Source organism: Camelus bactrianus, chromosome 10 (assembly GCF_048773025.1).
Source record: "Camelus bactrianus isolate YW-2024 breed Bactrian camel chromosome 10, ASM4877302v1, whole genome shotgun sequence".
Taxonomy (NCBI): domain Eukaryota; kingdom Metazoa; phylum Chordata; class Mammalia; order Artiodactyla; family Camelidae; genus Camelus; species Camelus bactrianus.
The window spans coordinates 68663439-68686873 of record NC_133548.1 but is presented as its reverse complement, the minus strand read 5'-3'; the positions used below and the strand labels follow the sequence as shown (position 1 = coordinate 68686873).

The 23435-nt window shown below is 38.3% G+C and overlaps 1 protein-coding gene and 1 long non-coding RNA gene across 4 annotated transcripts in view; one reads left to right on the top strand and one right to left on the bottom strand.

Annotated features, from left to right (window-relative positions):
* Window positions 1-877: 877 nt before the first annotated feature.
* LOC141578910 (uncharacterized) lies at window positions 878-5461 on the bottom strand. The gene is made up of 2 exons (XR_012509802.1): window positions 5356-5461; window positions 878-3523 (listed from the first exon to the last, which is right to left on the bottom strand). It is a non-coding gene; the product is annotated as an uncharacterized LOC141578910 (long non-coding RNA).
* TRPC6 (transient receptor potential cation channel subfamily C member 6) overlaps window positions 4549-23435 on the top strand; it is a 97318-nt gene continuing 78431 nt past the window's right edge. The window contains exon 1 of one of the 3 annotated variants that reach the window (XM_074372934.1): window positions 4549-5187. In XM_074372934.1, coding sequence (XP_074229035.1) covers window positions 5018-5187 — 170 coding nt within the window. In that variant the 5' untranslated portion in view covers window positions 4549-5017. Of the gene's footprint in view, window positions 5188-6206; window positions 6341-23435 lie in introns of those variants that run through there. The other 2 variants (XM_074372932.1, XM_045509014.2) reach the window with 2 other exon arrangements.

Here is a 23435-nt window from a genome sequence, read left to right as displayed (position 1 = left end):
TCCCTCATTGAATTAAGATGTGTTGTCACACTATAAAATCTTCTATGTCCTGAGGTCTTTGGTGAAACGCTCTATTATATTCTTTCAGAGTTTCTATTTTGTGAATACCAGTCTATTTGTTGCGCTTTAATTAAGTCATTTAATGTTTAATAGAGCAAGTTCTTTTCATTGATTTTTTTTTTTTAAAAAATTGTCGTACTATTCTTAGAAAAAATGAACAGTAGAGAAAACTTTTCCCTAGAGGGAAAGGTAATAGTGAAAACACTACATTCTGTCTATTAAGTTCTACATTTTAATGCCAGTTTCATCACATTACCAATGAAACATATTACACAATTTGACGTGGGCCTCGGACTCATTTTAAAATTTGGTCTTGGCAAGGCTTTGCAGTTTTCTTTACATAGGTGTTACGGTTCTTGGTTAAATTTGTTTCTGTTTATTTTATATTTTGTAGCTTTTACTATGTTTTGACTGGCTTATTGCTAGTACATAGGAAGACGACAGATGTGTCTGTTTACCTTTAGAGTCTAACGCTGTTCCAAACACATTTCTTACCCTGTAGCTCTAATAGTTTTCAGCTAAAAATCTCGAACTTTTTACCGCAGACAATTACATCATCTGTAAACTAACCGTTTTATGTTCTTTTTCAAAGTTTTCCCTCTTATGTATTCTGTTTTATTTAGCTTATTGTAGAAGTTCTTGGCCAATAGATAATAGTAATGACAGTCACATCTCTACCTTACTCCTTACACTGATGGAAGCATCTCTGGTATTTCCCCATGTGGGTTTTATTTGAAATAGATCTTCTTCACCATGTTAAAGATAGGCCGGTTATTCTTAGTTTACTAACCTTTTCTGAAAAAAAAAAAATCAGGGATAGATTTTATCAATAGTGTATTTTGGATCCATTGAGATGATGGTGGTTTGTAAATTTCAGACTTTTTTTTTGAAAAAGATCTTATGTTCATTTAATTAGCCATAAATACATTCATTCATTTTATAGCATACGTGAAAAACTGAGGTCTGGGCTGCATCTGAACATGTCCAGTGACAGGAAATTGATTACCTATAAAGCGGCTCCATCCTTTCTTGATATGTCTCCATTTACATAGCCTGGTGACGTTGATCCTTAAATCAGATCAGCAGTCTTCTTAACAGTCTTCCTACAAATCATCCCCCCACTACCCAGTCCACATTTTTCCATCTTGCTGAGGAATATATTACACCATGCCCTTAGCCAATAGTTTACTGAAAGCATTCTAATAATTCTATTAAAAGAGAGAGATTAATTTAGTCAAACACAGCTTGTTCTACGCGAAACCATGGTAATCACAAGCGATTACAAAATACCCATATGATAATGTTAGAATTGTGGATATCTGCTTTAAGCTCAAATTAAAGCGAATATTAAAATAGGTTGCTGTTTTAACTCTTCTGTTTCTAATATTTAACATCATGAAGTTTTAATATCCATAGTAGAGAAAGTAAATGTAATTATTACAACCCCTTTATTTTAAAAATTAAACACTTAAGGTTCAAATATCTGGTATCGCCTGCACTGTTTCACTCAAACTACAATATACAGGGGACCTTTATTGACAGACAATCAGACCTTCTGAAGCTTCTAGGGTATTTTGGGTTTTTCCCCCCATGGATTCTACATGCATTAGAAGTCAGGGCTCTGGGTCTCCATGCTTTTGAGTTGTCTAGATGAATTTCTGACTAAACTATTATTTGTAGCTCTTGGCCAACTAACCCCAAATTGCATTTCCCAGAAAAGCTCTTGTGTCAGTGATTTCCCATCAGCAACAACATCCCATAAACTACAGATGCCCAAAGTCTTCCATGTAACGCCTTCTTCCTGAGTCATTAAACACCTAACAATGTTTTCTCAACACTTTGTCTCTGATGCTGGTAGCAATGTTGTTTTCTTTCCCTTTGGGCTCTTAGCCTGAGACCTTCTAGAGCGCAACTCTTTTTCTTTACTCATTTTTTTTCAAAATATTGTGTTATCGTAAAATCAATCAATCTAAAAAACTGCAGGTACATATAAGGAGGCAATAGTCCTCTCTTAATGGTGTCCCTCCCTCTCCCCACAGAGACAGAGACACATAGCCCACCTTTATCTCCTCCTCTTGAACTTACAGCTTGGTGTTTTTTTAAATACCATAAACATACTACATACACATAACATAAAATTGCATAGCAACTTTTAACTGTGAAAATGATCATTTCTTCATTCATCCAACAATTTTTTTTACTTTTTTAAACTTCATTCACCCAATTTTCTTCATTACTCCAGATCCACTCCACAATGCCACTCTTGATTAAAAAAATATATGAATTGGTTGAAAAGTTGTTTTCATTTCACTGTTTTTTTTTTCTAATGTAATTGAAGAGATAAAACTGCATAGGTAAGCATAGAACACAGAAAGTTAGAGATTGAGGGGTACCTAGTAATTATATATCCACTTACTGATTAATAAAGGAGGCAGAGAGAGATTAACTGTCCTCTCTGAAATCATACAGTTTCAGTTAGGAGAATGGTTAGAAGCCAGGCTTTCAGGCTTCCAATCTAATGCTCCTTCCACTTCATCATATCGTAAACTCATTCAGAATCCTCTAATCCTTGGTACACCACCCTGTCCCTTCTGGGGAAATGTCCCTGGGATTTATTGGTCCAATACTAACTATATTTCAAATAACAGAGAGAAGCATGTCTTATCTTGCAAAATGATAAGTTGATGTCACATTATAAGTTTACTGTAATAATTTTTTCAGTGTGAAGGTTGTGAATGAAAAACAGTGTTATAAGAAAAGGCACAAATAGCTCAACTCACTATAACAACAACAATATTAATTCTGTCTCAAGTTTTGTTTTTAAGTTAGAGACTAACACATCACTAACACAGCCAGTCTCTTCTAACTTTGCTTTAACTCACAGAACTGGAGTCAGGTTGAGAACATCTGAATATTCCTTCCCCCACTAAATTGTTTCCTATACTTGATGTTCCCAAACAGATTACCTTGGCACAATTAAATTAAATATTTATTAACTGATTCATTCAACCATCAAAGCTACCGAGTTCTTACAGACAGCAATTGTCATAAACAAATTTCAAGTAGTGTATGTTATCGCTATGTATAATTATCAGGCAACAGTAAGAATTTTAAACTATGGCTTCACATCTTTTTGATAAAAAAATCAAAAAAAGGGACTCAAATGGGGAATAGCATACCACAGAATGATGGTGGTTAGTCTTTCAGGGCAAATGTTCTCTTAGTGGCCAAGAATGTTTTCTCATTTTTTCTATACTTCATCCATCCATCCATTCATTCACTCATTCCACATACCAGTGACAAATACAGACAGCACTAGGCCCTCAGAATACAGTGGTTCTTGTCCTCCGTGAGTTTTGGATCTTAGCATACGGGCGAAGTCAAATGCTCTAAGTTTGTGACCTCTTTCCTCCTCTATCAGGTTGATGACTTTCACATTTCCAACATCCATTTTATTGTGCACCTGTTTATGGGAAGCAAAAGTACTTTTATCAACAGAATTTCAGACTCTCTGGCTTTCCTCAATCCTATTGAGTGGGTTTCTGATCTTTTCACGTCTGGTTCCTTGCCCCGTCCATCTCCACTTAACTAGCACCTGCTTGGAAAGACCTCTTTTAACCACCAATGATCTACTTAGATAGTCTCCTTACTGTCACATCAACTTGGCTTATTTTTATTGTAGCTTTTGTCTCTGATACTTTCTCGTTTGCTTGTTTGGTCTCTGTCTCCCTCTCTTCCTTGAAATCTCTCCAAAGGCAGACAGGGCCTTATCTGGCTAGTTTGCCTCTGAATCCTAAAATGGTGTTTGGCACACAATTGGGATCGATTAAGTTATTTGTTGAATGAATGAATGGATTCCTAATTGACGAGTTCTTGAGCTACTACAGATACTGATTCGTCCTTGTTGAGAAGTTTGGCACTTCGCACGTGTATGAAGATTAAATCAGAATTTAAAACTAAGTCTTAAAATTAAAAGCAGTGCGGAAATGTGGGAACCATCTGGCAGAGAAATAATTCCGGCGTTTGCAGTGACGGTTGGAAAGTTTTTCTCTGAAGTAAGCAGGTTGTTGGGCTCCATCGGCATTATCGGAAAATGCTTGCCTATTTTGGTTGATTTGCTCAGAAACTGGGAACATCTGGCACTGGGAACACAGAACGTTGTTCATTTTGAAGTGAAGAATTGCGATAACTTAGGGGATTGGCAGTGGGAGACAAAAATGCCCTAAGAAAATGAAGGCAGTCTGGAGAAATGAGAGGCTCCTGTCTCTTGGGGAAAAAAACCAAACAAACAAAACAGGTTTCCTGGGTTCTTCGAGTCTTACTTAAGGGAAGCTTCCTAGAAAGTTCTTAATTGGTATGGTTTCTAAATAAGCAGGACCAAAAATAAAAATAAAAAAGCGTGTGTGGCTCCACCTAGTTGAGGTTCATCTTGGCCCTCAAAGTTGTAGCTACCCTGGCTACACCACAAGCTTCGGTTGCTTTCGGGAACGTCGCTCCGATCCCTTTAAAGGTGGGATCATGACGGAGGTTGCGGGGGAAGAAGGCGGGAGCCGAGGGCTGGAGAGTCTCGGTTGACATAGTAACTCTTCAGCTGCGTCTCCCTCGCTGTCGGCTCTCAGGCTCCGCCGCCACCCGCCGCCCCGCCTGCGCTCGCCCGGCCCGGGAGCCCCGGCCGCCTCCTCGCCGGGGTCCCCTCTGCCGGACGCGCCCAGGACAAGGTCCCCTTTGCGATCCCTTCCGTGGTGACTTCTCCGGGGCCGGCGGGAGAACCGCTCGCAGAGCTCAGCCCGCCGGGCGTCCGCGCTCCTTGCCTCTCACCCTCGCTCCCCGGGCACCCGTCTGTCGCCGGGCCGGGCCGGGCCGACGGGGGACGCGGACCCTCCGCAGCGGGTCCCCGCTGGAAGTGCCAAGGCGCGTCTCCCGGGAGCGGGACCCAGGCCTGTCGGGCGTTCGCGCCATGAACCAAAGTGCAGCGTTCGGGCCCCGGAGGGGCGGCTCTCCCCGGGTAGCGGCCGGGGCCGGCGCGCGGCGCAACGACAGCCAGGACTACCTGCTCATGGACTCGGAGCTGGGGGACGACGGCTGCCCGCAGCCCCCGCTGCCTCCCTACGGCTACTACCCCTGCTTGTAAGTGCGGGCGCCGCGGGCCGGGCGGCCGGGCGGGCGGGCGGGAGGTGTGCGCTCGCGGGAGAGGACCGGCGGCTCCGCGCGCGTCCCCACACGCGTCCCTCCCAGGGCCGCGGGAGCCGCGCTGGGACCCCAGTCGCCCGGGCGAGCACGCGCGGGTAGGTTTACCCAGGAGAGTGAGACCGCGGGTGCCGACGCCACTGCAGGTGAGCGGGGGTCTGGCACTTTTCTCAGCCTGGAAGTCATCCCGCGTCCTCGGAGACTGAGTCGCTGCGCCAAAGGCATGATCTGGTGGGAGACTGATGCACGTTCGCGCCGCCTGTGTCACTTAGCCTCTGTGGGAGCGGTGACCAGAACTCTTAAGAGTCCCGGGGGCTGCCCTGGCGCCCGCCCGGGAACTCGGGGACCAGCGCGCCCGCCTTCCGCGCGCGGCCCGCCGTAGCCCTTCGGGCGGCGCGCTCAGGTCCTCAGGCCGCGGGACCGCCGCAAAAGTTAGAAGATGCGCGTGTGGAGGGGCGGGGGATGGACTTTCCCTGAGACGTCCTCTCCCCCGCCTGTTTCACTGGGTTAAGTCGGAGAAATAGAACCTCTAGGCTTCCCCACCCGCGGCGAGAAGCCTTTACAAGGGCCTAGCCTGTTGCAGGTGCGGAGAATCCTAACTGCAGAAGCCAAAGAGGGTCGTTTGTTGAGGACTCTGAGTAACTACGAGATTTTTAGAATCTGCAGTTTCTTTATGGGAGGGAAGAGGGTGGCAGGGGCAGGCAGAGAGCTGAATGAGGAAGAAGTCTCTCCTCCCCCACACGCCCGGGACCGCTAGTGCAGCTGGCAGATAGCGCGCCTCTTTGGCCCTTTGATTGGGCAGTCTGGGTTCTTCACATGTCACATCCATCCGCGTGCGGTTTCCCGAGGAAGGCAGTTCTCAGCAGCGGCTCTACAGCAAGGAGCTCTAGAGGGTGTGGGTGGGTGTGTGTGTGTGTGTGTGTGTGTGTGTGTGTGTGTGTGTGTGTGTGTGTGTCTTTTTCTCGGTTTCTCTGTGTCTCTGTCCCTCTGTCTCTCTGGGGAGGGCAGGGCAGGATGCATGGGTGCGTCTTCAGATCACTGGTCAGGGCTCCCCAGAATCAAGGCCTGCTGTGGATCTCGTTCGCAGTAAGAGGTGAGCTACGGGAAATGGTGCATCGAATTTCCTCCCAAGATTTAAAAGAAAAAAAAAAGGAACTGGTTTCTATCATCTATGTGCTGCACAGTTTGAAAGCGTTTACTTTTACTTATCTTTTTCTCCTTTAAAAAAATGAAGATATATTTCACGTACCATAAAATTCACCCGTTTAAGTTGTGAACAGTTCAGTGGCGTTTGGTATATTCACAAAGTTGGTGATCATTCTAATTCCGGACATTGTCATCACCCCCAAAAGAAATCTTGTATTTTATGTTAAATTAGAAAATGTTTCTGTCTTCTAGTACAGAGCTTCTCAGACTTGGATGGGCACATGAATTACCTAGGGATCTTGTTAAAATGAAGATTGTGATTCCGTAGGGTTGAAGCTGCCCAAGATTCTGCATTTCTAACAATTTCTGAGTAGATGTGGAGGCTGCTGGTCCATGGACCACACTTTGAGTAGCAAGGAGATAATATGCCAAGAAAAAAACAGAAAAAGAAATCAACTCTGGGTATTCTGAATGCAACTATTTCCAAATTTACTCTGAGGGTATATGTTTAAAACATAAATGGACTTTTTTTTTTAAAAATTGGCTTAGACTTGAGATCTTCTAAGCCTGAGGGTTATGTTTGATAATGTTACCTGCGGCAAATTAAGTGACTTATGAAGGCTATTTTTTTTTTTTAAACTTAGACTCTCCCATAGACAATATCTTTTCTTTGTTCTTTTTATCACTTGATCATTCTATGATCACTTGTTGCTGTGTGGGGGAAATAATTTGATTTCAAAAACTTGTGGTTATATGTTACTAGTGAGAGAGACTAAATAAAGTAATAATTCCAAGTTGTCCTGAAAACGTTCCCCAATGCTTTCTTCACATGTGGTTTACTCCCTTACTGATTTATCTAGTTTTTACATTATCTACTATTTAGAGAATAGGTAGTTTTCTCCCTTAGTTCAGGAATCCCAGATAGAGCCTGGGCAGCAGAGAGATGGATAGAAATACTTTAATGTACTTCAATTCATAATGAGCACCCCTGTGCCACTTCAGAGTTACGATAATAAATTTAAGAGTAAGCCATGTTTCAGAATAAGAGTTTGGTCTTGTCTATATCTGTTACTTCCAAAAGATTCTATAGTTACTTTTCATCACTGTTTACTCTGGCTCGGTTTTTATTTTTTCCAGTTGAATAATCAAGGAACTGAAACATTTCGATCAATAAACAACAGTATTTCACACCTATCATGTATGAGAAGGAGCTAAAGAAAATCACTTCACTCTCGTGGAGAGTGCAAAGAACGCCTTCCATATGCTTTCGACCTGTGACTTAAACAACTGCATATATTTTCCTAGGGGGAGGCAGATTGTAAGCGAAAGTGGCAGTCACTGGTAGCTTTAAATATGGGGATAGCCATTATCTCAAATCATTGAGGTTTTTCCATTATAAGATCACAGTTTTCTTTCAAATTGCCATTTCTGTGGGGACAAATTCTATGACTCTTACTAAAACATTCTGTTTCATAGTTCACTTGTATAGAAACATTTTTACATGTATTAGTCTTTTACAACTGAAAATTCTGACAAATTATCTTGTTTGAGACCAGTTACATATTCTCAGGCCTCCACAGTGTAAGAAATAACATTTTGAGATGGTCTTTAGAAGAAAAAGGTTCAAATTCTCCCTTTTTTCTGCTTTTAATTAGAAATCAGTTAATACAGTCTACTGTGATCAGTTTGTAATGGTGATTAGCAAGAAATGGTCCATGTCCTGCCAGGATCCCAGGAGATATATCAGAGAGTTACTTCATTTAGAGCTTAAAAATATGTCTCAGTCTGTCACTTCTGAACATGGAGAAGAATTCTGTACATAAAAAAAATGTTAAGAGTTTCTAAATTCTCAAGATCGGAAACACAGTCCAGCTGAACTTTCTGCTTGGAAAAGACTGACTAATTAAGAATAACAAAACAGTTAACTGTACACCAAAGCTCTGGCAATAGAGTAGACTAAATATTAAAAAAAAAAGTTATGGTTTCAAACAGCTAGCAATACTGGATAAAATATTTAAAATGACTTTAACATGTACCCAATTTTACAAAAAATAAAAGAGATTACTATGTACCAAAAGCAAGGAAGTTAAAAGCCAGAGCTTTTAGCCTGTGTACCATTGCTGTGGTTGCCCCAGGAATTAAGGATCTGGGTGACCAGGAGGTTGGAGTCTATCGTCCATATGAGATGGAGAGAAGCTAGGGCCTTGTTCCCAAATGCTACAAGTTGGAACTGAGACATCTCTGTCTCCTGCATAAAGCCAGGACCCATATTTTAGTGAAAAGTTAGGCTAGAATAATATGCCATTAGCCCAGGGTGAGAACAAGAAACTCTGTGAGTAAGAGGAAAAGAATCTTCCCCTAAGAATTTCATTCTTTAGGCCTGCCCGTCACGTGACTCTTTGTTTTTTGCTTTTGTTTTTTACGCTATGTAACTGACCTAGAGATCTTCAAGCTGAAAAACACCCTGAGGCTCCTAGCAGAATAAAACAGAAAACCATCCTGAAAGAATTGTACCCACCATCTAGACTGCCAAGGATTTCCAAGAAAACAGCAAGCCCTGTGAAAGATACAGCTGACAAATACCTGACAAAACACACAGAAAAACAGTCAACAATACACAGAAAAACAATCAGCCAAGAATGACAGTTGGCAGACAGTACAATCCATGAGCGAGCGCTAACATGAGACTTAACAGCAGTGTTGGAACCTTAAGAACTTGAGATAATACAGCAACATGAAAGAGAATATAAAATGGGTATATGTAACATGTTGACAACATACATGGAGAAATTAAACCCTAAGAAAGAATGACTTGTATTTTCTTAAAAAAACAGACAAATAGAAAACCTGGTAATGAAAAATGTAATTTTGAAATAAAAACACAATGGAAGGGTTAAAATTCAGATTAGCCCTGGTATAATCAATGCTAATACCCAGAATGCAGAGAAATAAATGGAAAATATAAGCATAATTGAGTCATGAAATCAGAAAGTAGGAGTTCCAGAAGGTGAAAATAAAGGGAGGAGAGAGGTAATATTTGAATAGATAATAGGTGATAATTTTCCAGAAATGATTATTTATCATGTTTATGAAGTACAACAATATTAGTGTGATACAGAAACATAAACCCATTTAAACATATCATATTGAAACTGCAGAACACTAAAGAAGAAATATTAAGAATGAACCAAAATTATAAAATATTTGAATAAGCTTTAAAATTCAGAATATATATATATGGAAATGTACTCATAATATACCTTCATACCTGGGTTATCTAATGTGTAGCTGGTAAGAACTATGATTTTTCTTTTGCATAAAGCGCTGTTTATTCTCTAGTTACTAATGTAGTTTTTTATACAAAGTCAGTGCTCCATTGCTGGTAGGATCTCTTTCAACATGGACATGAACAAAAAAGGGATCCAAGGGTCTTAGGAGAACCCAAAGAGATTTGTAACAGTATCTTTTATTTCACATGATGAAAACAAAAATGACCTTTTAAAAAAATGTTTTAATGAGTGAGGGATCTTTTAAAACTTTTATTGTTCTCAGGATGGTTTTATTCTTTCCTTTTTTAATTTTTTTGGGGACAGGGGTAGTAATTAGTTTTATTTATTTACTCATTCTTAATGGAGGTACTTGGGATTGAACTCCAGACCTCATGCGTTCTAGGCATGTGCTCTAGCACTGAGCATTATCCTCCCCTGATCTCAGGATGGTTTTGGATGAAACCCATCTATGAGCCCTAGGACCCGGACTTTGAACTCCTGATTTAAGAGAAGAGAACCTCACGTCAGAGACCACAGATAAATAAAATCCCCCAACACAGCCTTCTTTTCTCCAGGCAAATAAAATATGCGTTCAACTCACTTATGTATTAAAAGAAAGAAAAATTCAGACTGCAGACTAGAAAATGTTTTCTGACCTTAATTGCTGATAGAGTACATGGTTGAAGAGTGAAGTTAGGGTATGGACTCAGATCTGAGAATTACATTATACTGTTATATTCTTACTATCCCTCCACCATTTTTGCTTCTGTATGTTTGATAAACATATCCACCCAGACCTCGGTTACACTTACTTGTTCACGTATCACTTTGTAGCGAACTGTGTCCAGCAAACAGAAGGCATACATTAATTTATTCTTCAACAAAGACATGATCCTCTCCCCAGAATTTATTCTAATAAGGAATAAAGTGAGGCCGGCTCTTTTCATAAAATAGTGTCTGAGTCCTTTAAGGAAGGCAGAAGGCTGAATGTCCTCATGGACAGAGATACCCAGATCTTATATTCCAGCTGCCTGTCCACTGAGACTCACCTTCTTCTGAGGAATCTGTCTGTCACTAGTCACAATGCCGCCACCATGCTGCTCTCCTTTTAGCTCTGCCCCGGGCTCTTGTGAGGCTGTCTCTTTATCAGTACTTGTCAAATGCTTAGGGATAACCAAAGAGAATTAACATACAGAGAAAAGCTCCTGGCTGGCTATAATTGTCTTCCAGTTCAGATACTGAGTCTCCTAAGGACTGGCCCCTGCCTAGCTCCAGGCTTCATCCAGCTGGCAGAGAGCTTCCTTCCCTCCCTCTCTCAGATGATCCCAAACAATCGACCCCTTAAGTCAGTCTCAGCCCAGACAGACAAAGGAATACTGCTCCCCAACTCCTCTATTCAGTGTACGATATGCCTTTCAAGCTCCATTTATTTTCCTGGCATCTCCTTATTTCCTGGATCATTGACAATTAGGTATGTCTCCTTTTTTAAGCAGAGACCCTGCCACTTACCCACAGAGGTATAGCTTCACTGTCTGACCCGGAGGGCAGTTACTTTAGAACATGACCGACCCGTGGCAGTATAAGGGATTTCCAAGTAAAATCAAGAGGCTCATTTCCCTATAAGAATGTACTTACAGTGACAAATAAAATCAATCAAAGGGAGCAGGTGTGATAGCCTGATTTCTTACACATGGGATGTAGTGGTTTAGAATTCAGAGAGAATCCTGGCATTAGTGTGTCCTTGGGAAAACCTAGCATCTCTACCCAGAAAGCAAAGACCTAGACCTTGGTTAAGGGTTCGCAGTCTGGAAGCTGCTGCGCTAGCAGGGGAAAGCGAGTGTGAAAGTCACCTTTGGATCTGCTTCTCCTTCGTTTAGGAATTAGCATCCCCGAGCCTCCATCTGGGTAATGACGGGTCTCCTTTAATTGACCACTTCGAAGGTCTGTGCTCTGCATGACAGAAACCACCTATTTCATTTCCAAACCTCCTCAGGCTTGAAGTGATCAACATCTGCTGATAACGATTTATTATCATGAAACATCTTTTTTAGGGAGGGCTTCATGTTGTAGGTTGTGGAGCTCTTGCCAGATGTGCTGAAATGGCCACATTTATTCTGTAATGGAATGTTTGTTTACATCAAGGAAGACACTGCGTAATTTTTTTTTCTCTAGAGAGTCATGTTCCTTGAGTTATAAGAAGTAACAGCTTCATGAGACTGTTCATCTTTGTCTCTTAGAGAGCAAATCACAAGAGGAAAACATTTTCTTGTGTCCATTCTTGTTTTTCTCTTTCATAAAAAAATGCTAAATATAATTGGATCCAGTTGGGGAAAATTACCATTTGTGATTGCTCTTTGTTTAGGAATCTTCTGCTGGCTTTCAGCACATGAAGTGCTCATCTATATGCCAAATTTCAATTAAACTTTGGCATCTAAAAGTTTGTATGCTGTTTAAGACTCAAGCTATTGGAATGGATTGAGTCACATTTCTCAGAGAATGTCCATTTGGAGCAGTATATAGAAATGAATGTTACAGATACCCAAACAACATGTATTAACTGCGGCTTAAATGTTCTCTACCTAATTCAGGTAACTCAGCCAGGACAGAGAGGAGCAATGATGCTGATGAGAGTTACTTACAGTTCAATGCAGGTTGCTGTTTCTGTAGAGGATTAATCCAAAATACTGGCATGTGTTTTGGGGGGACTAATAGTTTTTGAATACCTACTCTGTAGCAGGTCCTTTCTGAGATGTCATACAAATGTAATTTGCTCTTCAAAGCAGCCAGTTGGCTATTTTTAATGTCCATTTTAAAAATGACCATGCTGAAATTTAGAGATGCTAATTAAGCCATGTTCAGAAAGTTACATAGCTGGTAAGTTGTTGTCAAGTAGACAAAACCAATTCATTTTCAAGACTGCAGACTGGACCGTGTGGACAGAAGGGCTGGCAGAATGAGGGGCCCCTTGCTCTCTCAGCGCCCCATTCAGCCGTGCTCGTGCCCCCGCACGGCTGGATGCGTGGCTGGGAGTGCTCTCAGGGAGCACACTCATCACCCCTTCTCCTCTGTCTTCTCATAGGTGTTGCCAGTGACCAGGTTCTTGTCTCGCTGCGGAAAGAAATCAGCCACAAGACGTAGCGGTTAAAAAGAGTAAAGTGAGGATTTGTTAAGGGATGGATAGTACACTCTTAAGGGGAGAGCGGGCAGGCTCAGGTGAGCGGCTGCCCTGTGTTTCTTTGGCAGGTTGGTTACATAGAGCATAAAAATGAATAGTGGAACATTCACTGGGGAGGGAAGGGTCTGGGGTCGTATTCCCTGATTTTCATCCCAATTCCACTTTCCCGAAGGGAGAGGGATTTTTGTCCTTATTTAGTCGTATCGGAAGTGTCATGGCGTCGGTGCATGATGGGTACTTCTGATCTGCAAGGCTAATTTTATTGAAATGAGGGCATACTAAGCCAAAGGTTACATTCAGACACTGGAGATTCCTGCCTTTTCTCACCTTTCTTTGTCGGCCTCCAGGCCACTTGTCACCCCAAAGTGTGTGACCGCTTATCAGCCTCGAGGTTCCTGCTTTTCTTTCTCTGCCCAGGGACCCCTGGTGCTCACATGGTCTATGGTTTCCCCCATTTGGCCTGCACCCCTCCTTTCTGCCCAATTCCTGCCATTTGACCTGCGTCCCTCTTTCTCTGCTCACATCTAGCTATCTGCCTGCTCTAACACCTTCTCTTTCTATTGAGATCTTGATCATCTATGAAGGTCAAGTTATACATTCTACTTCTTTCACTAATTCATTAATCTGTTTATTCATTTATCTTTGTTGACCTTACATAATTATGTCAAGTCACAATAAAAATAACAGCTAGATTTATCAGGGGCTCCTGTGTGCTAGGCCCTCCTCTGAGTGCTTTATAGGTATTGCAATCTAACACTTCTAATAAATCTATGAGGTGTGCACTTTTATAATCTCCATTTTACTGATGTTTTACTGATAAGAAAGAAAAAAAAAAAAAAACCACAGCAAAGAGAGGTTAAGTGACTTGCCGAGGATTACACAGCCAGTGGTTGATAGAAATGAGAAGAAAGAAAGGAGGGAATGGAAGATTCTTTTATCACTTATCTAGGTAAACAGTGAAACTAGGTTTTGAAAAACGGCCAGTCTTTGTCACCAAAGGAAGATTAAGGATCTATCAAAACTAATTAACCTGCAGATTACTTACTAATCTTACCAATCAATCTTACAAATTGATGGGACTCTTGAAATCTTGCAAAAGACAAGTCTTTCTCTTTATCATGTGGATAAAATTACTTCTATTCTATAAAGCAGGTTGTGGCAGAAGTACTGACCTGACTTGAACGGTAGCGTGGAATGGAGATTTCATTGCAGGGTCTGCGTGATTTTTGAAGCATTTTATGTGGTATTCATCCAAAAGTGTATATTGCCAGAAATCAGTGACTGCACAGACAGTCATGTTAAAGACTGATTGCCTATTCAAGGCAGATTTCATGTTTCAGTTGCAGAAGCTTTGCAGCACAAAGAGCATTTTGTCCTGGCGTGTAGCAGGTCAGCACAAAACCTGCCTTGCAAACTGGGAAGAGTTCTCTTCATGGGAATTCCTAACAAAATTATCTTGAGTTATAATGAGAATTGGAAATGACATGATTTCTAAAGCTTGTTAAAAAATCCTTTTGGGCAGTTAAGCTGTTTTAGATCAAACTCATTTTTATTATTTCTATGTTAACCTCTTGGAAACAGACTTTTGTGTTGGATAGGATGGAGGATGGCGGTGGTGGCTGATTCCTAGGCACTGAGAGAGTCCTCTCTCTTTCCCAGGAAAATGTTTTCTTCAAGACCTGTTTCTTGGAGGGGTATTCAGAAAAACTATTGAAATAGCTCTCTATACTTATTTAGATATCGATTTGGGTCATATATAACTCTTGTGCACATTTAAAAAAAAGAAAATCTGAACAGGATACATTTGGTGAAGGTGTTCCTAAGGCTTCTTCACATTCAGAGATGAACGTCCCTGAGTCACTTCTCAGCTCAGAAGTTTCAGTGTCCATATTTCCCCACACCATCTGGTCCTCTGTGCCAAAAAGACATTGGTGATGCAGCATTTCTTTAAAGAATCCAAAGAACCCATGATAGATCACAAAGCTTTTGGTGCTGGGTAGTTAAGCTGGGTTTGCAATTATTTAAAGCCAGCCTATTTTGACTTAGGAGTTTCTGAAATTTGCTAAACAAATCTGATTCACCACTGTTCCCCGTGTATGTGCCAGTCTCCCGATACACACATGCACAAACACACATGTATCCGTTTTTCAGGCTTGAAAGGAATGTTTAGCTATTGTTTCCAGGGTTTATTCTCAAGCCATTGTCATCCATTCTGAAACTTTGGCTGCCACTGCTTTAAAGCTTGCACGTGCCCTAGCAGTTGAAAACTGTCGTGATAATGACTGACACCTGACTGGAAGTGATCGCAAGAAGGCTTAGATGACGAGACATGCCCTGTTTCAGAGAAGTTAAAGTGGGAGAAATATGTGTCCTAGAGTCAATGACATACAACATTTGGTGTGCTAGAGTTGGGGTAAATGAAAGAGAAGATGAGATATGAAACATTACAAGGCAGACACTATCCTTCATTATCTGTCCAGAATTTGGGAGGTTTGAACTATAAGACTATGCTGGTCTTTTGCCTTATTTAATTTCTATTAGCTCATTTGATCCTCAGAGCAAACTTGTATGATTGGTGACATTACTTCTCCTTGTAAATGAGGGAACAAATTCAGAAAGGTTAAGTAACTCACCTAGGACTTTATGGCTCTCAAAAATCTGAACCTGTGCTTGAACTCGTACTTGACTGCTTTGTTTGCTTGTTTGTTTGCTTTTGAACCTCCTTCTCTGTGCTTCTCGCCTTCACTGGAATGGCAGCCCCAGGAGGTCAGGGCTACAGTCTGGAAACAGTGACTAGCACTTGGTAGGGACTCAGTAAATGCTGGATGAATGAATACCATGTCTTCCTTATACAAAGTGATTCCAGTGGATTGGAATCAAGTCTCTAAAATTCTTTTCTCTCTAAGCCTCATACAGTTTTGTGAGACTTTGCCTTTAGGGTACCATGTTTTTTCATCTTAACCTTTTGGTAAACACTAGAGTATTGAAGTTTTGTATTCTTGCAGCTTAGGTCAATTAATGAATTCTAAGAGTTTTGTGATATGTACTTGATTCCTAAAATGGTGCTGGTTAAATATTTTTAAATAATCCTGCAAATAAGAAAATTTGAGTGTAAACTATTTCTTTTTATACATTGTGTTGATAGAACACCTATGGGGATTAATCGTTTTTGTTTTTGCTAAAATGGCAAGACGAAAGGTACTTGACTTTTTATTTAAGTTGAAAGAATCTGTGAAAACTGAACTTGCTAAGACCAAAGCTCATTACATCCAGGAAAGTCTTAAATACTTATATGAAATAATCCAGCATAAAATCAAGAGAGAAGAATGGTTAAGGGAAAATGATCGAAAAGTTACATATTAGTGATAATGTAACTTTGATTTAGATCACGATGTGTCTGAGCAAAACTTAGAAAACCATTTAGCTGATTTTCATGGCGATCTGTCTTCTAGAAATTAGCAATTATTTTCAAATTGTATTGCAATCCCCCTTATACTCAGAGAGATTTAGAAATTATCCTCACCCTCCTTCTTACATGCGAGAATCTGATATACCCACACTAGAACACTGCAGTGAGATATTACTAAAGGAAAAGTGTTGCACATTGACTGATGTAAACACAGGAAAAAAAAAAAAAAAACTAGCAGCCTCTTGTCTAAATATGGCCACCAGAAAGTTGGGATTAAAAATGTGTTTATGAATGGTTTGAAATCTGGCTATATATTAGAATCACTTGGGTAGTTTTTTTAAAACATAGATTCCCTAAGAATTATGAGAGTCCAAATAAATCAGTATTTCTGGGGGTATGGCCTAGGAATAGTATTTTTTTTAAATTTCCCCAGTTGATTCTAATATGTAATCAGTTTTGGAAACCTATTGTTTCAGCTACTTTAGAGTCACTGTGAAAACCAGAGTTAGGAATGGAACCTAATTTCAATCAAGAAAACTATTACTGTGTATTCATTCATGCACAAACATATGAGATTAAAAATTCACTTTTCTATCTAAGATCCAATGATCAGATATTATGGGATAAATTGAAAAATAGTATATTTTAATTCAGCAAATTCTCATCAAATACTTGCTATACACAAGGTGCTAGTCCTGATGTATTTTGGGAGAATAAGCGATTTGTCTATGTATTATGCTTGATAAGATGCCAGAGAGTAATGTGTAGTTTTATGAGAAAGTAGATAACAAAAACTACCTTTCCGGTTTGTTTCTTAAAACATGATGCATAATTCTATATTTAAATTAGAGGAGAAGGTGATTTGTTTGAGTTTAACTTTTATCTTAATGTTGACCTTCTTTCTGATTTGAATTATCTGTATTTTCAGAAAAGATGGAGGAAATTTTTCTTTTTAAAATCATCCAAGATTTTATGGGTAAAATTTTCCAAAAGAGTGAAGATTTTACTATGAAATAAGCTTATTATCATGTAACTGGGCTTCTTTTTCTGAATATTATGAGATTTTTGCAAAACTTTTTGAAATTCTATCTCCAGTGATATTGTAGAACAGATCATTTTTGATGGTCATCCTGTTATAAAACAACTTGATTCTGCATAAAACATAATTTATATTTCTTTGCTTACAGGAAGTACTGGAAATCTTCAATCCAGCTCCTGTATATGTACACAAGCAAACACACACATGCCTAAGTCATAAGGTTCTTTCAGAGCTGCAGTGAATAGTGAGCTCTCTTGAAAGGCAGAATTCCATAAATCAGGTGCTGATGTCAGCATTGTGGTCAGGAGATTCTGCCTTGGACCTAATAAACCTCAATTAATCCTGGTCCCCTAGGTTCTCTACAAATTGGTCATCTTTGATTGTGGGTATATATTTAATTTACTTAAACACACAAGAAAACAGCCACCATGAGTGGGAGTCAGCAGAAATAATAAGCAATATATAAAACCCTTAAGGATATCAATATAAATATTAAAGATAAGGACATAAAAATGTTTGAATTGTATAAAGACAAAAAGATGGAATCCCAAAAGTGAACAAGCAAAAGAAAACTATCAAAAATGAGCAAGCAAACTGAAAAACAATGATAACACTACAGCTTTCAGAAATTAAAAACAATACTGTTGAAATAAAAATATTAATGGACCAGAGTTATTTGTGGAAGGTTAAGTGCAGCTAGCAAGAGAATTAGTAACCTAGGAGGTAGAAACTGAAACGTTTCTCAAAATGAAACAGAGAAAGACAAGAAATGTAGACTATGAGAGAAGTTAAGAGAAATAGGGGCTAGAATTGGAAAGACCAGTTTACAAATATTCAAAGTACCAAAAGCAAAGAATAAAGGAAATGGAGTTGAGGAAACAATTAGAAAAATAATGGCTGTTTTTCAGAATTGATGAAAGATAAGAAGCTACAGAGCTAGGAGCCACAACACATATCAAATAGGAAAAAATAAAAATAAATCCACACCTAGATACAAGGAACTGAAACTATATAACACCAGATTCATTAAGAAGACCTTTAAGCAGCCAGAGAGAAGAATAAAGATTATGTACGTAGAAAAGAGAATTTTTTTCTAGCAAACATCCCAGCAGTAAGAATGGAAAGCAGAAGATAAGAGAATGATGTGTCCAAAGTCATTTTCATTATTTTTGTACTCAGGAGCATTCTCTTCCAAGAAAGAGTTTGAAATAAAGACATTTTCAGGGGAAAAAATTAAGAGTTTATCCCCAATATACCTACATGAAAAGAATGTATAAAGGATACACTGCACTTCAGAAAGATGGAAACTTACCAAGGGGATGGTCTGCAATATTAAAGAAATTAGAGCAATGAAATTGATAAATATGTGGGTAACATTAAATGTTCTCCTATAATATAATAATTATGTCTAATTTGTGGGTTTGAAAAGAGGACAGAACTAAAACAATTTTATGTAAACTGGGAGGGAATTATCAGACTTTAAAAATTCTAAAGTCCTTATGTTGCTTGGAAAGGAATGAGACTTTAGCTCTACATTGTAAAATTTCAGAGAATGTCTATACAAAAACAGAAATAGAGTATTTAACTGTACAAACCAGTAGAGAAAATAAAAAGAAAGAGGAAAATGAACAGGCAAACAAAGAACTGGGGAAAAAAAAAAGAAAACAAGAAAAAAGAAGCTTAAAATTAAAAAGGATAAATTCAAGGCAAAAATAAGATGCTAGAAAAACAAGTTCATATATATAGGTTAAGATTATAAATATAAACTAACTAAATTCACGGGGAAAAATCATCAGAGATTTACAGAATAGATTTTTCTCAATCCATTTATTTTTCATATAAATATAAGGCATACGTAAACCATAAGGACATGGAAAGACTAGAGACTGAGAGGAACAAAGATGTATCTGGCAAACGCAAAGAGAAATATTGGTAGGTATAATAACATCAAACTAATGTTTTAGAACAAAAATCATTAGTGGGGAAATAAAAACAACAGTAGTATAATAAAAGGTATAATTCATTTTGTAGGTATAGAAGTTAAAACTTGCATAGCCGTCATAAAGCAGTCTTAAAAACATAAAGCAAAGATCAAAGGAACTGTAAGAGCGAAATTGACAAGTCTGCCATTAGAGTGGGAAATCCCAATTTTTGGTAGGTGGAACAAATAAAAATTTTTAAATAAGGAAAACTTGAAAGTAAAATTATCAAACATGATTTGTTGGATATATATAGAAGCTGGCTGTTCAAATAATATCTATTTTTTTCAAGCACACGTGAAACATTCAAATTAACTGAGATTAGACTTTATGGTCTAACACATACATTTTACTAAAAGAATATGTATCTCGTAGAAAGACTGATCACAATACAATTGAATTAAAGGTGAATAAAAAATAAAATTTCCATAAACTTAAAAATTGTGTGTATATTTTTATATGTGTATCTATACATACACATACACACATACACACATTTCATGGACTAAAGAAGAAATCATAATACAAATTTTAAAATACTTAAAAAATAAATTACAATGAAAATATTACATAGGAAAGTGTAGTAGTGGCAGTGAGATTGGTACTTAGCCTTACATGCTTAAATTAGAGAAAACAAAAGCTAGCAAATAATTTTATTTTTATAATATTATTTCTCTGTGTTTATTCTCTTCTGTGCTCTCTCTTTTCGTAAATTGAACACTTAACTAATGAATAAAATTTTTAAAAACAACCAAATAGTGGGGATCAACAAATCTAAAAGTTTATTATTTTCAAAAACTAAGAAAGTAGAAAAGACTTTTTCATTACTCAGCATGAGAAAGAAGGACATCCTGCCATTTGCAACAACAGGATGGACCTTGTGGGCATTATGCTGAGCGAAATAAGCCAGAGAAAGACAAATACTGCATGGTATCAATTTATGTGGACTTAAAAAAATGTCAAGCTTATAGAAACAGAGTAGACAAGTGGTTGTCAGGGGATGGGGGTGAGGAGACAGGAAGAGGTTGGTAAAAGGTATGAACTTTCAGCTATAACGTGAATAAAAGCTGAGATCTAATGTAAAAATGGTGACTATGGTTGATAACATTGTATTGTATAATTGAAATTTTCTAAGAGAATTTAAATGTTCTCACCAAAAAAAGGAAAGATAAACATGTAAATATGTGAAGTGATGGATGAGGGATGTGTTAATTAACTAAATGGAGGAATCCCTTCATAATACATATGTATATCGTATCATCCTGCCGTACCCTTTAAATACCTCACAATTTTATGTGTTAATTATACCACAATAAAGCTGAAATAATGGGGAAAAAGACTGCCATTAGCATAAGGTTGTCTATATAATAAAGCCCCCAAATTCCATAGACAAATATTAGAAATAATAATAGAGTTCAGCACATTGTTATAAGATCAACATAAAATCAAATGCATTCATTTTTTATCAGCAATGAACTGTTAGAAATCACAGAAATTATTATTTATTGAAAAAAACAATACTTAAGGCATTGGGAATAAATCTAGCCCAAATGTGCATGGCTTTAATGGAATAAAATTTAAAATGGTACCGAAAGATATTAAAGAATGTTCATGTAAATGCAAGTATGCTAAACCATCCTCACAGATATTAAAACTATTTTAAAGATGTCAGATATTTTCCTAAATCTATAAATTTGCCATAATTTTGATCAAAATTGCTAGACCTTTTTCTTTTCAGAAGATTGACAGGTTGTTTCTGATATTTACACAGATTTGCAAAGAACCAAATGATAGCAAGTTTAGTCCTGAAGAAAGAAGCATCTGGAGGGAATTGTATCAAATATCCGAATATATCTTAAGGGTATGATAATTAAGCCAGTGTGATATTGATGTGATAATAGACTCGATTGCATTAAACGTATATAAAAGAGGTGTCTTGGGCAAATCAATGAGGTAAAAACTGATTTTTCATTAAGTTGTGACGGAGAATTGGACATCCATAGGGGGGTGGAAAAGCAAACACTGAATCTCTGCCTCACATCCTACACAAAAATCCACTCCAGATGAATTTTCATTTAAGAGGCAACACATCTGCTTTCATTTTCTTCTAAAATTTTTTGTGACTTTGGGGTAGAAAAAGATTCTAATGACACACCAAAAACGTCACAAAACATATATTAAAAATTGATAAATTTAATACATAAAAATTAAGAAACTGCGCTTCCTAAAAGATACTATAAGTGGAAAAGCAAGACAAAACTATACTAGAAAAAGATAATGACAATATGCAAATACTGCCAATTTATAAATTCCCTTAAAAAAAAAATGGGCAAACGCACACACAGCTTTCTCACAGATGCAGAAACACAAATGACCAATAATCGTCCTTAGTCATGTTAATGATCTGGAAAATGTTAAAACAATCACAAAGAGATGCCATTTGACATCCACCAAATTGGCACCAAAAAAAAAAAAAAAAGAGCTTGTTAATATGGAGTATCCATGACGAGGTACATCAGGGAAACCCTACACCCAGTTGGTGGGAGTACACATCAAAGGGAAACAACCTTGTTAGATAAACATTTGGCAAAACTTAGTAAGGTGAAAATGAGACTATCGTGCAATCCAACAGTTTCACTCTCGGACATACACCTAAAGCAGTGGTCTTGACTCTGTTCATGTCTGTTACCCTAAAAGAACGTAAGAAATATACACCACCACACATCTTTAGTTTAACGTCTGATACTTTTCATCATAAGCTTAAATGGTTGCAAAGAATGTAATTGCCAATTATTGTGAAAATTCCCATTTATAAGTAAAAGTGATCCATCACTTTTAAGATTGTATTTTCATCACCATTAATTTAAAAATGTGTAAGTTCTTTAATTAAAGTTTTTTAATTCCTTTTACTTGAAATCATATTTCACATAATGTAACCATCATGTTACAACATATTTTTTTCTTGAAGCCTTTTTATTGATAAACCTATAAAAGTTTTCTGAAACAAAAGCAAATCTATGTAAAATTTTTAAAGTAAAAAAATTCTGAGTTGTTATTACAATTAATAATCACAACAACAATAACAGCACATACAGCATTTCCTATGTTCCAGGTACAGTGCTAAACACTTTACATATATTAACATATACCACTTAATTTACATTATTTATGTATATCATTTAATACTTAAAATAGTCATAAAAGGAACTTATTATCGTCTGCATTTTACAAATGAGAAATTTGAGGCACAGGGAGATTAAGTAACTTTCTCAAGATTTCACAACTTGTTGAATAGTGAGTTCAGGATTGAATTCTAAACGTTTTCCTCCAGTTTTCAGATTTTTTTTGATCAAAACTTCACACATTTTGATCAATAATAGTTTTGTTTGTTTACTAGTGACTAGAAATGCATTTCTTAAAATGATGGATGGGAATATTTTTGGTACTCTGATTAAAAGAGTTTAAACTTTGGGACGTCTATTTAATGTTAAAAAAAGTCTTTACATCTTTGGGCACTAAGAATGGGTGAGAGTAATGCCTTTCCTTTGTAAAGTGAGAGAAGGGGGATTATGGAAAGGGAGGTGGAAAAGAAAAGCCAGTATGACAAACTGACTACAAGAGTGTTCTGGGGGAAAATCCAAGGGAAGTTTTAGGAAAGAGTCCGTACAGATATGTCCTTGCACAGCTTGGGGTGCTCCAGTTTAAAGACAGAAGCTTGTGTGCTGAGCATCACCTGGGAACTTGTTAGCATTTCAAACCATCAGGCTTTACTCCTTTACTCCAGACCGACTGAATTGGAAACTGAGGATGGAGTCCAACAACCTGTGTGGCTTTTAATTTTTTTTAATGTACAGCCTGATTTTGGACCCCTTCGAATTGCTGTGGGCTCTGCACAGCTCTTGGGTCATGGTGACACTTTGTACTGTGGTTACTGTTACCTCCATGGTAACTTAAAGCCCAATTTTAAAGATCTTAAAATGTAAACAAAGAAAGGGTCCCTTCGACTGAATGATGCCTGGTCTTGCCTTGCCAGGAGACTGGCCCTACCAGCGGGCGAGCATCGTGGCTTCCCCCTGCGGTGCTGCTCTCACCCTTTGGTACTTAGTCACGCGGGAGGGGTTGAGTAAAGACTTGCCGAGCACACGTCAACAATGGGCTGCTTTGTTTGTCG